General features: G+C 41.3%; 1 protein-coding gene and 1 long non-coding RNA gene across 3 annotated transcripts in view; both read left to right on the top strand.

Annotated features, from left to right (window-relative positions):
- The window catches only part of LOC124553705 (potential E3 ubiquitin-protein ligase ariadne-2), a 91,114-nt gene extending 88,572 nt beyond the window's left edge, over nt 1-2,542 (top strand). For both annotated transcript variants that reach the window (XM_047127607.1, XM_047127608.1), the window contains exon 3: nt 2,004-2,542. In XM_047127607.1, coding sequence (XP_046983563.1) covers nt 2,004-2,010 — 7 coding nt within the window. In that variant the 3' untranslated portion in view covers nt 2,011-2,542. The remainder of the gene's footprint in view (nt 1-2,003) is intronic.
- The window catches only part of LOC124553708, a 583,058-nt gene that overhangs the window by 392,137 nt on the left and 175,026 nt on the right, over nt 1-15,895 (top strand). The window lies entirely within an intron of this gene.

Genomic DNA, 15,895 nt, shown 5'->3' with positions numbered 1-15,895 from the left:
AGGAGCGTTTCGACATGTGGATCATTTCACTCAGGTTTCCAGGTCACTTCAATGACGGACAAAATTGGCCCCCAGTAGTCCAGACCTCAATCCGTGTGACTTTTTTCTTTGGGGGTACCTAAAGGAAAAATTTTCCCGAAATGTCCACGTGATTTAATGGAGCTCAGAAGACTTAATCATCAAGCTTGCAGTGAAATTACGGGGGACATGTGCCGTAGGGTAATCACTAACTTCAGTGTTCGTTTGAAGGAAGTTAGGAAACGGAATGGTGGACATATTGAGCATGTCCTGAGTTAGAACAAATCTCCATGGACGGCTCTTCATTGTAGTATATGTTCCTTTCAGATTGTATTGACAATAAAATTTATATCCAAAAACAAAATGGTAACACATTTCGTGCGCCACCCTGTATATATTGTTTGCCGTTCTCAACACAGGCTCTCTAACTACAATGTTGGTAACCACAAAGTGATGCCTGTAATTAGAGTTCACTGTGCCCACTCTGATGGAGAATAAAAGTTATTGATTATTGAAGTTCATTTCTCTGAGGATTTTGGATGATGTCTGGGATTCATAGAAAATGCAGTTTACTATAACGATTTTCACTATATTCTGAAAACGATAAAGCGTTAAATTCCAGACAAATGATTACCGATATCAGCTATTGTAGCATCAGAGCTGTTCAGAGTCTATTGGGCGGATTCTATTATCCCTAGATAACGAAACTGTTCAATAATCGTTATCGATGTAAATGTTTAGAGTGAATGCTCGCCAAAATTTGATGTTAATACTCATCAAACGCCACGCTAGTAATGGTAGAAAGTCTGCCCTGCGGCAACACGTGAAAATATGACATATACCAACTGAGAATAAATCACTGAAGTTGTTCCGTTATTAACTCTTTACCCCAATGTGAACTCACTGTTAAGTGCATATCGAGTTACGTAATACGGCATCCGAGGCTGTTCCTTGCAACTGAACAAACGTGACGCGGCTTCTGACACGGAGTGTGTGCTGATACGAATCTAGAAGAGAACTGGACCCTACTCTAGCTCGCACGCTCTTATTTATATAGGCGCGGTGGGGACCGCCGAAGGCGCAGTCGACAGCATTTGCCTTCTCAACCCACCGCTGGGGCTAGTAAACCACCACTTCAAGTTACTAAATAATTAATTGCTTCATTCGCTGAAGGCCAATGAAGCTCTCGATTTAATTGTGCAATCAGCACACAGGTAATCTATAATAAAATTCTAATGTGGCTAGGTTAAATACTTTTCGCGAGAGAATTCTTTTAGTTGTACTGCACGCAATAGGTGAGCTCTGAACTTGCCCTTTGGAGAGACACTACAGCTATAGTTTTATAGCTACCTTTTTGAAACTTCTCACATCTTTGTTATTATAGCGTATCTCCCTTCTACCTAAATCTAAACACCCTTGCTGTATCTAATCACTTACTTAATCTATCTTGCTTCCGAATTTTTAGGATACAAAAACAGAAAATCATGAATTTCAACCAAAATATTACTTTGTGAGATCCAGCATGCTGTGCTGTACCACTAAATTACAATGAAAAAGGAATCTGAATATAAATTTTGAAGTCTCTAGCTCCTTCCTGTTGCGCTGATGATTTTTACGTAAAGCGTCCAAATTTCGAAAACTGTTGAAGTTGCTAAACTGAAACTTAATACGTGATTACTTTAGCATCATTCCTGACATGCTATTAACTTTTCAGATTATTTATTTTACTTTTAAGGTATTGTGCAACATTCGTCATGTCATAGCTAGTTACAGCAGACTACGCTGGCACGCAATGGAAAGCATATGAATTTTATATGGCATGAGTAGGCTGCTTCCCTACACTGTATGTAGAGACTAACTGCTGTCGAGAAAACCGGTAAAAGTCTAGTCGTGTCAAGTGTACCGTTAATGTAAAGCCAGGCGCTAAAAGGGTTAAAATTTTTGTATTTACACTTATAAATGTAATGTTATGTTTGTGTGTGCAGGGGATGATCACGTGCTGTAGTGGACGAGCTGCAGCGGTCTCAGGGAGAGAAGATTTTATAGAAGAAACACCACCCACCTGTCTTCACTCGTGGAATAGTCTTTATTACGGACACGACGATGACGACGGTGAAGATATTGTTGACAGTTTGCTGTGCTTCGTATGGTGCCTGTGCGAGATGGGATTTGTGGGAAGCACTGAATGAGATTGCTGTGGTATTGCATAACAAATACTTGTCACAATGTTGACAGGGGTAGCAGTCTTTTGCTACTAAAGGTGATAAGTTTCCCATAATCATTTTTTTTGGCAGCTGGAAGATAGAGTGTCTTACCAAAGAATGTCCACTTGCTACAGCACCGGCAGATTCACTCGCTGTGCACCTACGGAATGCATCCTCGGTTTTCAGCCAGTTTCTTTTGCTGTGTTACTTTTAGTAAGGATCTCGTCAGACGCAGTGTAGTTTCTGTTACAGTTTTGTATTTTGTTTGCTTAACTATAAAACCTGAAAAACGTACATAATGTACTTATTAGACTGTTTAATTGCCCGATTACTATACTTGCTTTCCTATCTTAGTGTTTTATGCTGTACTACCAGTTAGCACTTACTGTTATTGTGATGTTTTACCTCTTACACAGTTACAAAAAGAACTGTGCCTTAGGGCATTTTTTTATATCATTTTCGTATCTCTGTGACTGATGTCGTCCTGGGGAAAAGAAAGCTTTTACACTGTGCCATGTATGTAGATTGTATGTCTATTGAAGGGGGTTTAGTCTTTCCTTGGAAAGGAAGAAAGTTTTGAGCTGGTGAAAACTGATGTGAAGATGCCATTTTTTGAAACTGTGTGTTGTAATCCTATTCTGCAGCTGGAGCTGTTACTTTTAATTTAGTGACAATAATTTTTTACTAGGGACACTTCTGAATGCAGATGGCAATATTGCCCTCGAGAATGTAATTGGGGTAGTTCTTTGTGATTACTCACTGGCAGTAGCTTGAAAAAGCAAACGCATCCACAACGATATAGTTTATCATTGATATTTTCGTATAAGTGATATCGTACAGAGATATAAGCTCTGTCATACATTACTGGACATGAGGTTTGCCTGTTATGCGAAACACTGTTTTTTCCTAAGACCTCTACACCCATCATAGGTGAGTTTTGTGTGTTCATAGCTGTGAGACGTGAACATATTTTAAGTGATGACTAATCTATGAACATTTGTTTTGCATAACAGGCAGTCAAAATGGTGAATATGCATTTTACATATTGTTATTTTCGTCGCCGTGGTCTTTATTATGAAGACTGGTTCGATGCAGCTCTCCGTGCTACTGTATCCTGTGCAAGCATTTCATCTCCGAATAAATACTGCAACCTTCATCCTTCTGAATCCGCATACTGTATTTATCTTTTGGTCTCCCTCTACAATTTTTAGCCCCCACTCTTGCCTCCAGTACTAAATTGGTGATTTCTTGATGTCCCAGAAAGTGTCCTACCATACAGTCCCTACATCTAGTCAGGCTGTGTCACAAATTTCTTTGCTCCCCAGTTCTATTCAGTACTTCCTCATTAGTTACGTGATCGACCCATCTCATCTTCAGCATTCTTCCGTAGCACCAGATTTCAAAAGCTTCTATTTTCTTCCTGTCTGAACTGTTTGTTGTCTGTGTTCCACTTTCATAGAAGGTTATAATCAACCAGAGGTGTCCGAACTTTTAGCTTGCCTGACCCAGATTGGGGAAGATTAATATTTTTGGGCCAGTAACTAACAGTAACCACTGAGGAAAAAGAGAGAGCAAATTTAAGTAATTTAGGCTTTAGTATTATTCTTTATTCTAAAAAATCAAGAGGGAATTAATTTTACTAATGTATCAATATCAGGTTCACTCAAAGTGGTTGCAATTACCAGGGTGTTCTCAAGGTGTTCCATCTGAGATCTTTATTCTATTTTTATTTTTTGTGTGCTTTACTCTTAAATAACTGTTCACAAACATAGAGCTTCCAAACAAATAAGACATATGTAATGTACAACTCCGAGCGGGTATGATTCGCAAAAGTCCAACAAAGGCATGTGATCAAATTTTTATTTTAGTTGGGTGTCAGACTGCAATTCGATAAAGCCCATCTGCAGATCTGCTGGCAGTGTTTGTAATAGGTGTCACATAAATACAAAATATTTGATTATTTTTTTGAAAATCCTGAAATCGATTTTAAAAATCTTGCATCTTACAATAAAATATGGCTGCATATTTCACCCCATCTTTGGGATTATGTTTGGCCAGCATGTTGAAATGGAAAAAAATTGTTTGCATTTACATGTGCTTACCAAAATTTCATTTGGAATGATTTTATTGTTTGAAACAGCGTATTGATACCTGTTTTAAGTCATGTAAGTCAGCAGTCAAATCTACCAAAAATGCTAAATTTGTCACCCAGTTGGCATCATCAAGTTCTGGCGAAATCTTTGTAACACTTGGTCTTGACTGAGTGACCTCATTTCTGTAAAATACGAGATACCACCTACTCAGCATCCAGACTTCTGAGGAATTCCTGGAATTGACGGTAATTCAAACCTATATGAATCCAGTCGGTGGACTATTGAGTGAAGAAACTGAATTGAATAAAAGCTCATTTCTTTGCACCTATCCTCTGCTATGGTAGAAATTGCACACAGAAGTAAAAAGATTTCTTGAAAGCCCTTCGTGGAGACATTCATGTTCAACTGTGGATCTTACTTGTAGCAATGGAAATGATATCAAATTAACCTGCTATAACAGGCTTGTGGAACCGTTAGATAGCAAACAGCAGATAGCAGCAATCCACTTGAAGATTTCTAACTAATAGCGAGTTTCAGTAATAATAACTAGGGTGGAAAAGGTTCTGTATCACAACTGCATAGAAATAACACATAATTTGCTTGTATGTCAATAAATTAATTTCATTATATGTTTCTAAATCTCTAAATTTGCACATGATAGTGGTGTAGCCAGAAGATAACAGACCAGCACGTCTGAGATTGGCTAGTGATACAAACGAGGCTCTTGAGTTTCAAGTACATCATGGGAGAATAGAATCGTGTGGCAGGAGTTTCAAATTGAAAATACGTAATTCATCGTAACTTAACACGGATTCTTCCCATCGCTCCCCCCGTCCCCTCCCCCAGTTGTACGATAGAACTCACTTCTCGGACTGCATCAATACTTGCGTCAGTCTACACGCAACCCACGGGTTGGACACCTCTGCTCTAGAAAAATATCTCCAAAAAAACCTTCCTACAATTAAATTTACGTCCAGAGTTAACAGCTTCCTCTTTTTGAGAAATTCTTTCCACGGTATAGCAAGTCTTCATATTGTGTGCTCTCTACTTCATCCATCGTCAGCTTTATTCTGTTGCCCAAATAGCATAATTCCTCATGTTGTAATGTAATTCCATGAGCATCGTCTAATTTGATGTGATCACATTTCATCACCTTTGTTTTACCTTTATTTATGTTTGTTTTGCAGTGACTCTTTGAGGCTGTTCCCATTTTATTTTTCACTGGACTCGCATTCGGGAGGACGACGGTTCAATCCCGCGTCCGGCCATCCTGATTTAGGTTTTCTGTGATTTCCCTAAATCACTCCGGGCAAATGCTGGGATGGTTCCTTTCAAAGGGCACGGCCAACTTCGTTCCCCGTCCCTCTCTAATCCGATGAGACCGATGACCTCGCTGTGTGGTCTCCTTCCCCAAACAACCCCTACCCATTCTATTTTTAAAGTAGTTGTTACACGAGAGAAAAGTTCAACTGGTAACAAGGCCAAAATACGTGTTCTGTAGTAAATACGCTCATATAGTGGAGAAGCGGTAATGAGCTGTGGACGGTACTGTATCCTAACTGGAACAGTAGTTATGGCCACTACAAGCAGCCACAAAGTCCTACACAAACTAAAAAGTAATTCACGCAATGCATTCGCAGTTTCAAGTATGGACAACTGTCAGCTGTGTAAAGGAATGACGACAGTGAAAATTTGTGCCAGACTGGGACTCTAACCGCAATTTCTGATTTTACACGAGTGATTGCCTTAAAGGTAAAACTGCACCGAGGGGAACTGAAATGCGCGAGAGTGGTGTGGCACGACGCAGCTCTGTTTAGTATATCACATTTGAACTGCAGTGGTGCAACAGTACGTTGCAGATTTTGTAACTAAGTCCTTTGGCAACCTCCGAGCAAAATGAAAAAAGTGCCGTAGGTACGATGATAGTTTATTTGTTATGTGAGGAAGAACACTATAAATTTATATATGTGAACACTCGTGTCGTGACCTCAGAAACGATAGCGAGACGGCACTCTTTTCACAGACAGATTCGTCAATGAAACTTAAAGCAGACACCTCGAACGTACTGGGCCCAAAAGAATTACCAGACACAAAGGTTCGACTGCCCCACGTGGTTTTCGGAGATGCAGCTTATCCATTAAAAGCCTATTTCATGAGACTTTATCCCGGTACAGAATTATACGACCAATCGAAAAAAGTATAAGGTTATACAGGGTGTTACAAAAAGGTACGGCCAAACTTTAAGGAAACATTCCTCACACACAAAGAAAGAAAATATGATATGTGTCCAGAAACGCTTACTTTCCATGTTAGAGCTCATTTTATTACTTCTCTTCAAATCACATTAATCGTGGAATGGAAACACACAGCAACAGAATGTACCAGCGTGACTTCAAACACTTTGTTACAGGAAATGTTCAAAATGTCCTCCGTTAGCGAGGATACGTGCATCCACCCTCCGTCGCACGGAATCCCTGATGCGCTGATGCAGCCCTGGAGAATGGCGTATTGTATTACAGCCGCCCACAATACGAGCACGAAGAGTCTCTACATTTGGTACCGGGGTTGCGCAGACGAGAGCTTTCAAATGCCCCCATAAATGAAAGTCGAGAGGGTTGAGGTCAGGAGGGCGTGTAGGCCACGGAATTAGTCCGCCTCTACCAATCCGTCGGTCACCGAATCTGTTGTTGAGAAGCGTACGAACACTTGGACTGAAATGTGCAGGAGCTCCATCGTGCATGAACCACATGTTGTGTCATACTTGTAAAGGCACATGTTCTAGCAGCACAGGTAGAGAATCCCATATGAAATCATGGCGGTGAATCGAGGAAGTACAGTACATACTGACGAAACTAAAATGAGCTCTAACATGGAAATTAAGCGTTTCGGGACACGTGTCCACATAACATCTTTTCTTTATTTGTGTGTGAGGAATGTTTCCTGAAAGTTTGGCCATACCTTTTTGTAACACCCTGTATACATAAAAGAACCTGAAGAGTTTCAGAAAAGCTTTTCAGAAATATGTGCCGGATTTTAGGATTTACTATTGCAGGATCTGTTTCAGTCCTTGACATGTAGAGAATGCTGTTCTTGCTATCTGTTTTGTCCACAAATTTCTCGGACAAGATACAGTGTTGTGTGACAATGAAGAGATGCAGTTATGAGACCTTCCTCGTACAGGAGGCAGTTTTGTAAATAATGCTATCCAGATACTGGGTAGTGTCAAAGATTCCCCCACGAGGTAGATAAGCATAGCAAAATGATGTGGTAAATAGACGATGTCATCAAAGAGAGAATAAGTAGCAAAAAATTGTAGTAATAAAGACATAATTGTCCGTTACGCAAAATTAAAAAAAAAAAACATGTTATTTGTAACCATTAGTACATTACATTTACTCCCACTTCCTTGGCATTTTCTTTCCAAATGTTGCTTTTTCCGGTACCATTCATACAATGTTTATTTTGAAGGTCATATAACTCTTGATATCCACTTACACGTACAACTTACTTTTCCTCATCTAACATTGTTACGATAACTGACTTTCATATTTCGTGTCGAAAGAGCTACATTTTGAATGACATGTAGTGTCTCGATACTCGTTGTAGTATCCTGTACAATTTCGTACGAACAATATTTGGTCGTGTGATGCCACACTGTTCTGCTGCAGTGCAGTCCTGGTCGATGCGGTCCTATCTTATCTGCTTCGGTTACATGTTCATAACTCGTGGCCAGACCCAAACTTCGATATGTCTTCGTTCCTGCATCACAGTCTGTACTCGTACACACATTATGTAATTCCCGTAAAGGGGAGGACATTTTAACTGAATGTTTTTGCCCGGTATCGGTGGATAAATATGATGTTGCAGGGCCTGTGTTGTTAAGAAGAATGATATAATGTTCTTTGGGACACGCACACGTGTGTGCGTGTCTGAAGGAACATTGCACGGTCGTTAACAACACGGGCAGTGCAATATTTATCTGCCAATACCAGACAACAGCTTTCAATTAAAAATTTGCCTCCTGCAATATCATAAAAAGTATTTGTAGACTGTAGACAGACAACTATGTATAACACTGATGGGGGAAAAGAAGGAATGGGGAGGGATCCGGGGCGGGTGGGGGGGGGGGGGGGGGGGGGGGGACCCACTGGATAGCACAAGCTTGTGTCTGGGCTATTTTCCCAACTGCAGCTCGAGTGCAGGCTTTCTTTGTCACGGCACTGGGAGGGGAGTGCAATGAGTCTATCACCTCAGCTGCCTTTTACCGCCCTGGGGGATAAGCCGGTACTTTGATAGAAGGCTGAAAGGGCACGGGGCCATCTGGAGGGTCTGGAACGCGGGAGCCTAGGGCCAGAGCATAGCACTCCACCCACCACACCACCACAGCCGCAAAAAGAAGACATCAGGAATTTCCAAAGTTAATGGAGGGAAACGGTGGGGAAATAACCACGAGAATTGGGAGGGGTGGGGGAGAAGGTACCCACGAAATAAGTTTGAAAATAAAAGTATGCGACGTCATATTTTTACAGTTTTTTCCTTTTATTTCTAAGCTGTTTAATGGAGGTGAAAAAAATTGAGTAAAGGCAACAGTAGTAATACACAATAGAAGCATTATGAATTACGTCAAAAAGCTGCTGCCCCCCTCTCTCTCTATCTCTTTTTTTTTTTTTTTAATCACGACAGGCCTGTTTCAGCACTATTGCCATCATCAAGCAATCTGAAAGTAATAGCTTTGTTATATACTATTTTCTAGGGCAGACAGTAGCCTACTTGTCTTATGAGATTGACAACCGTACATTTATGGAATTCTTAACTTACCTATAACGTCGCCGGGTAGTCACTTAAGCCTTTTTCTTACGTCTTTCAAAGTTATTTTATGGCGTAGCTTTGACAGGCTATATTTGTTGGAAGTTATAGCCTGAATATGACAAGTAGGCTACCGTCTGCCCTACAAAATAGTATTTAATACAACCATTACTTTCAGATCACCTGTTGATGGCAATAGTGCTGAAACAGGCCTGTCGTGATTACATAAACATCTCAAAAAAAACAACAAAAAACAGCTTTTTGGACTTGATTCATAATGTCTTTACACGACTTACATCGAACTGCGGGTCCATTGGAAACAAAATTACAATAGAAGCAGGCTGCACACAGGTGTCTCACAGTTCATGTTACACACTTCTAGTGGTTGTGGAGGGTATTTAGTAGATCAGGTTTTGCAAACATCGTATGACAACACTACGGAGCGTCAATCTTATAGATGCCGGTGCCTGTAAATGTGTGTGTGTGTATATACGTGGTGATTCCGTGATAACATAACACTCTTTCCAGGATAATGGAGAAGTATAAATGTATCAATTTGAGGTAAGGGTCTGTAAACCAGAAACAAATAAGTCAAAGGTTATAAGTGAAAACAGTTCTGATACCTCTGAAGGATAGGCAACTTTCAGAGTATGAGCCAAAACAAGAAAAAAGTTTAGTCAACAGGGGCTCTAAAATGCAAACCTGAGAACAGTACCTATATACTTTTCCTCTGTCGGAGGTTATCGGCCGCGAGGGATTAGCCGAGCGGTCTAGGGCGCTGCAGTCGTGGACTGTGCGGCTGGCCCTGGCGGAGGTTCAAGTCCTCCCTCGGGCACGGGTGTGTGTGTTTGTCCTTAGGATAATTTAGGTTAAATAGTGTGTAAGCTTAGGGACTGATGACTTTAGCAGTTAAGTCCCATAACATTTCACACATTTTTTCGGAGGTTATCAGAATGATTTTCGCTTACACTTTCGACTCGTTAATTTCCGAACTCGGGACCCTTACCTCAGATTGATACATTTATTCTTCTTCATCATCCTAGAAAATTTGTATCATCATCAACACAGAATCACCCTGTGTATGCCTACATTTACAGGCACTGGCACCTGTAACTTTGACACTCTGTAGTGTCGTCGGACGATGTTTCGGGAGGTGGGCTCCTGTGTAAAAACTGATCCCTGAAGTCCCCTCTACAACCTATAGAACAGTGTAACATGAATTGGAAAACAACCTATATGACAGCTGTTGGTTACTTGTTTCCCCAAAGGTAACTGATGCATTCACTTTGAGTTTGACACGTTATCCAAATTTTATTTGGTAAGAGAGGCAAGAATGTATCACATAAGTGACACTTTGTCGAACTGACGAATGGCATCACGAAGCCACCAAATCCAGCTCTGCAGTGTATTTGCTCACAGGCAACTGGCTTCAATTGACGAACATCTTCCAGTCACGGATCCAGGGAAACTGTCAACTGTTCACTCTTGGTGGAGCCAGTGTGATGTTTCTGTGGGCTCCGGTCATGTCGGTCTGCCAGGAAATAAGGCTGCTGACACTGCTGCCAAAGCTGCAGTCCTCGTACGTCAGCCCACGAGTACATGTATTCCCCCTGATGATCTCTGTGTTGCCGTCTGTCAGGAGGTGGTGTCCCTTAGGCATCGCCAATGGTCCTCTTTTCACGGGAATAAGCTCCGGCTTATTAAGCCTCTCCCAGTGGCTCAGACAACCTCCTCTGAGTTCTCCCGCCAGGAGGAAATTATTTTAACTCGGCTGCGTATTGGGCACTGCCCTTTTAGCCATTGTCATATGCTAAGTGGTGCTACCCCACCACTTCGTACACATTGCACTCGAGTTTCAACCGTCCACCACTTCCTGATCGAATGTCCATTTTTTTTAACCTGTTATGTTCCCGTTTGGATTTGCCGTCTTAGTTATCACCGTTTTGGCAAATGACCCGTAGGCTGTCGACCACATCTTACTTTTTATCCGCCATAGCAATATGGCGAAGACCATTTAATTTTTAGTTTTGGACCTCCGTTTCTGTGTGGTATCTTTTTTAGCCATTTTTCCACTTGCCTGTTTTTAGGTGTCTTCTATTATGTCAATTGGGACTGATGTGTAGTCATTTTTTAACTCCTCTCTGTCTTTGTGTTCTATAGTTTTGACTTGGGCGCATATGACACCAGTTGTTTTTGTGCCCTAAAGCAAAACAAAACCAATCTTCCAGTCACGGATTAACTTATGTCAGGTTTAAAAGAACGTGCATACGTGTCAAATACGGACGTGTTTCCGTTCGCAGCCTGGCACATGTACTGGGTTGTTATAATTAAACTGATGATGAGCCGAGTGCTGCAGTGCAGGTTGCATACGTCACAGGACGCTGGAACATTGTAGGTATATTTGTTAGTCGATGTACTTGCAGTGTATGCTGAAAAAAATAATAGTACCACTTTCTGCCACCAGGTGAAAATATTGTGCTTTAAGCAGTCGGAATGTGGTGTGGGTGCAGGAAAGGGGGGGAACCGTCAAAGACACGATAGCAGTGGTTCCGGCTCATTTATTAGGATAGGGTCACAAGCTACAATGTGTTTTCAATATGGTCTCCCGACTCAGCTTGTTCTGTAACACGGCACAGTCAACAGTTGGTCACAGCATATCCACTGTAATCGGAGCGATATGTTGTCGTATGCTATCGTTCAGATCCGGAAGAGTCCACGTACATCGCTGGTAAATGAGGTCCTTCCGATATCCCCACAACCGAAAGTCACTCGGATTTGGGTTGGGGGATCTGGAAGGCCTAGAGATGATGCGATCATTATCAAAGACTTTACCTGACAACTGGCATGCGGTGTCGCCCCATCTTGTGTGTAAATAGTGGTGTGGACACAGTCACATTCTTGCAAAGCTGAGGCCTGCGAGGTGTCATCTCCTCGACGAAAAATGGGCGAGTTGGAGAAACTCGTGAAACTGCACCACACAGTCACATAAGCTGAATGCAGTGGACGTTCCTACACAACGTGCGGTAGATAGAATCCTGCACGTTGACAGTTCTGTGCGATCACGGCACGGTGCAGAGTAAAAGAAAGTTTCCCGGCCACGTGTCATCCTTTTTCGCGTGCGTCAAGAAATGAAGGGCAAAGTCAAGGATTGTAGCCTATCTTGGGGCTTCATTTGGTGTACATTCTGAATCTCAGAGCGATACCCGTGTAAAATACACCGCAAAATCTTTTGAACTGTTGACCAGGGAGAGAGAATTCCTGTGACATAGCTTGAAAACTGCCTGCTAAATTTGAGGCGCGTACTGCATGGTTGATTACAGCTACAGCAACTTCATCTGCCATAGGAATGGCCACCTCCCTCTCCCTGCTGCACCACCCAATTCACCTGATTCTTCAGATTTCTTGATCCTATTCTTTAGCCCCATTATTGAAACAGGGCTTCATCACAGATGTTTCTGTTAGAATATTCCCACAATACAGCACTGTATACTGTCTCCCTGAATAAAGACACTTATTTCCGACAGTATACAGTAGGGTTGCAGGTTCGAGTCCTGTCACAGTCGCCACTTTATAATACAATTAAAAAATTATGTATAATAAAAATATGTTTATAATAGAGGGAAACATTCCACATGGGAAAAATATATGTAAAAACAAAGATGATGAGACTTACCAAATAAAAGCGCTGGCAGGTCGATAGACACACAAACATACACACAAAATTCAAGCTTTCGCAACAAACGGTTGCTTCATCAGGAAAGAGGGAAGGAGAGGGAAAGACGAAAGAATGTGGGTTTTAAGGGAGAGGGTAAGGAGTCATTCCAATCCCGGGAGCGGAAAGACTTACCTTAGGGGGAAAAAAGGACAGGTATACACACACACACACACACACACACACACACACACACACACACACACACACACACATCCATCCGCACATACACAGACACAAGCAGACATTGTGTCTGTGTATGTGCGGATGGATATGTGTGTGTTTGTGTGTGTGTGTGTGTGTGTGTGTGTGTGTGTGTGTGTGTGTGTGTGTGTACACCTGTCCTTTTTTCCCCCCTAAGGTAAGTCTTTCCGCTCCCGGGATTGGAATGACTCCTTACCCTCTCCCTTAAAACCCACATCCTTTCGTCTTTCCCTCTCCTTCCCTCTTTCCTGATGAAGCAACCATTTGTTGCGAAAGCTTGAATTTTGTGTGTATGTTTGTGTTTGTTAGTGTGTCTATCGACCTGCCAGCGCTTTTGTTTGGTAAGTCTCATCATCTTTGTTTTTAGATATAAAAAATATGTTTAGATGTATGGAATTAATGAGATTAATTTTTTGGCGCTCGGACGAGCACAGTAAGCTGGACTATGCATGTAAATGAGTTCATATTAGTTCGTATTAATTCTGCGTGGATGAAATAGTCTTTCCCTTGCTGTAGATTTATGCTTACCGATTAATAATACTATGTCCGATTGCCGTATCCACCTACAAAGCCTCGACTGTGTCCATGATATGGTAATCGAATCTTTGTGATAACTTCGAAGTACACAGGTGGCCTTCAATTCTTATTATTACAGTGCTACTTGGAATAATAACTCAATTTTTCACTAACTAAATACGAATGTATTATTTCTTTTACACACATCAAAAAATACAGACTTTTCACTTATTCTCATAACCAAAATGGCTACCGTCGATTACACTCTAAAATAACATCTACCTTCGTTCATTAGCACAGAGAGAGAGAGAGAGAGAGAGAGAGAGAGAGTCCTTCCTCTTACCAAGGAACAGGGGAAATATCTTATGTTTTTTAACATTTGAAAATAAAAAATACACGATGGTAGGTGCAGGCTCTACGCTGGGCTACCGCTTCACCTTTTCTCTTTGCCTTTAAAGAAAACGAAACATAAAAGCAAGAAATCCAAAAGGTACATCACAGCTGCTGTTCTGATAAAACAACTTTACCAGCAGTGCACAGCCTTTCTTCTCAACAGCCATTGTGTTTCATGTGGAAAACTTCAACTTTCTTAACTCTTTGCACCAACATTCACTTCACAAAAGGAATCGACACACACCGCGAAATGGACAACAGCATACTGACGTCAAAACAGAAACATTTCACATTCTGGCTGCTTACAGGACCGTATTTTCACCTGCTGTCAGAAAATGGAACTACAGCCATATATGTATCAAATGGGTAAAGCATTTTTCAACTTGGAATTTATTTATTTAAATTTTCACAACCATTATTGTCCTTTTTAGCTAATAGCCATGTTCCTCTAGAAAAAATGCCCTAGATATAAAAATGGCAGCGTATTCACATTGTGTGCTTATGTTCTTGATGTTTAAACAATTAGCTGGTGCGCGTAAGACAGGATCAAAGATACGTGCACCGACTCAGTGTCAAAAACATTGAGAATGGTTAAATTTGCGAACCAAAATGAACGGCAGCATGTAATGTGGATACACTGACATTTTTATGCATACAGCATCTTTTTCTAACTAAACACTGGATAATTACCTAAATAGCCAAAACTAGTTGTTACATTAATTCATCTCCCTCTGTGATCTCTCATATTATATGTCAGAGCCTACACTGATACCCTGTAAAACTCTCACTCTGTGTTTATGGGCTCTGGTGAATGTTTCGGTTCCTGAGATTTAATAAATAGAGTGCCAGATGGCAAGCCTCGTTTAAACCGAAATCTCCACCCCTTTTATTACGTTTTCATTCATCTTTATGTCAACATATTTTTTAAGTCTTCTGTCCTAGAAACTTGGTGTTTTTTTACTGCAATACTGGTCCCATTGCCTTCCGTTTCGTGGCAGCCGATTTGCTCAGTTGTTTTAGTCCGGGTCCCCACTGGTGTTCCTTGCACCTCTCCTCGAACCATTGGAAAGTCCTACATATGGCCGTGCCACATTTATATGGAATGGGTACACACGCGCCGTCCGGGGACGTACATCATTTTTAACGTTGCAAACAAGACTTATTATCTTTGTCGAGGGGAGTTAAATACGCTGATGCAATGTTTCTGTATGACACAAATCTTTCCAGATATTGGGCCATCGTATGATAGATATTTGAATCTCGGCTTCTCTCTCCAGGTGTTCTGACAAGGGGAAGGCCTCAGACACGGCCAACCGATTCGGCTCAAATTTGGCAGGTCGCTTGTGTACAACCAAAAATGAAGGAATCTAAGATATTTTGGGTCAACACCCCCTCGTTTTTGAGAAAATCACCCCTAAAGGTTATGATGAGCAATCAACACAAAATTGACGGGATCGATAGGTAATTGTAAGTAGAGCATTTTTCATCATCAGGCATGGGGTCCGAAAACGCATACTTTTCCAGAAATGGGGGTAAGACACTTTTACAACAGCCACTTCTGTATCGACATGCAAAAAGCTTTTCGCCGGCAGTGCTGATAGCGCATTGGCCAAGTTAAATGACTCAGAATGGGAAAACCCGGGTTCGAATCTCGAAGAAACCTAGCGGATGTTATTCTTTTCGTTTGTATCTTTCCATATCTCAATTGATAGTGATAGGAGGGTTAACAAGGTAAGTAAATCAATAAGGAATGATAATAATAAGGTAGGCAAACTAATTTCCCAAATGCCGTGAGTTAGTAAAGTATTAAACTTTTAAGCCTTGTCACATGAAAACAACTCCGAATCAAAGTGCTGCGACTTCCTCACGAGGGATCACAGATGGCCAACCGCGCGACGCTTGTTTACAGTGAGGCACGGGACAGAATGTACCCGCGCAGAGTTAAGTTG

The sequence above is a fragment of the Schistocerca americana genome, chromosome 11 (assembly GCF_021461395.2).
Source record: "Schistocerca americana isolate TAMUIC-IGC-003095 chromosome 11, iqSchAmer2.1, whole genome shotgun sequence".
NCBI classification, from domain to species: Eukaryota; Metazoa; Arthropoda; class Insecta; order Orthoptera; family Acrididae; genus Schistocerca; species Schistocerca americana.
The sequence above is the reverse complement of the archived record's forward strand: the minus strand, read 5'-3'. Positions and strand labels throughout refer to the sequence as shown.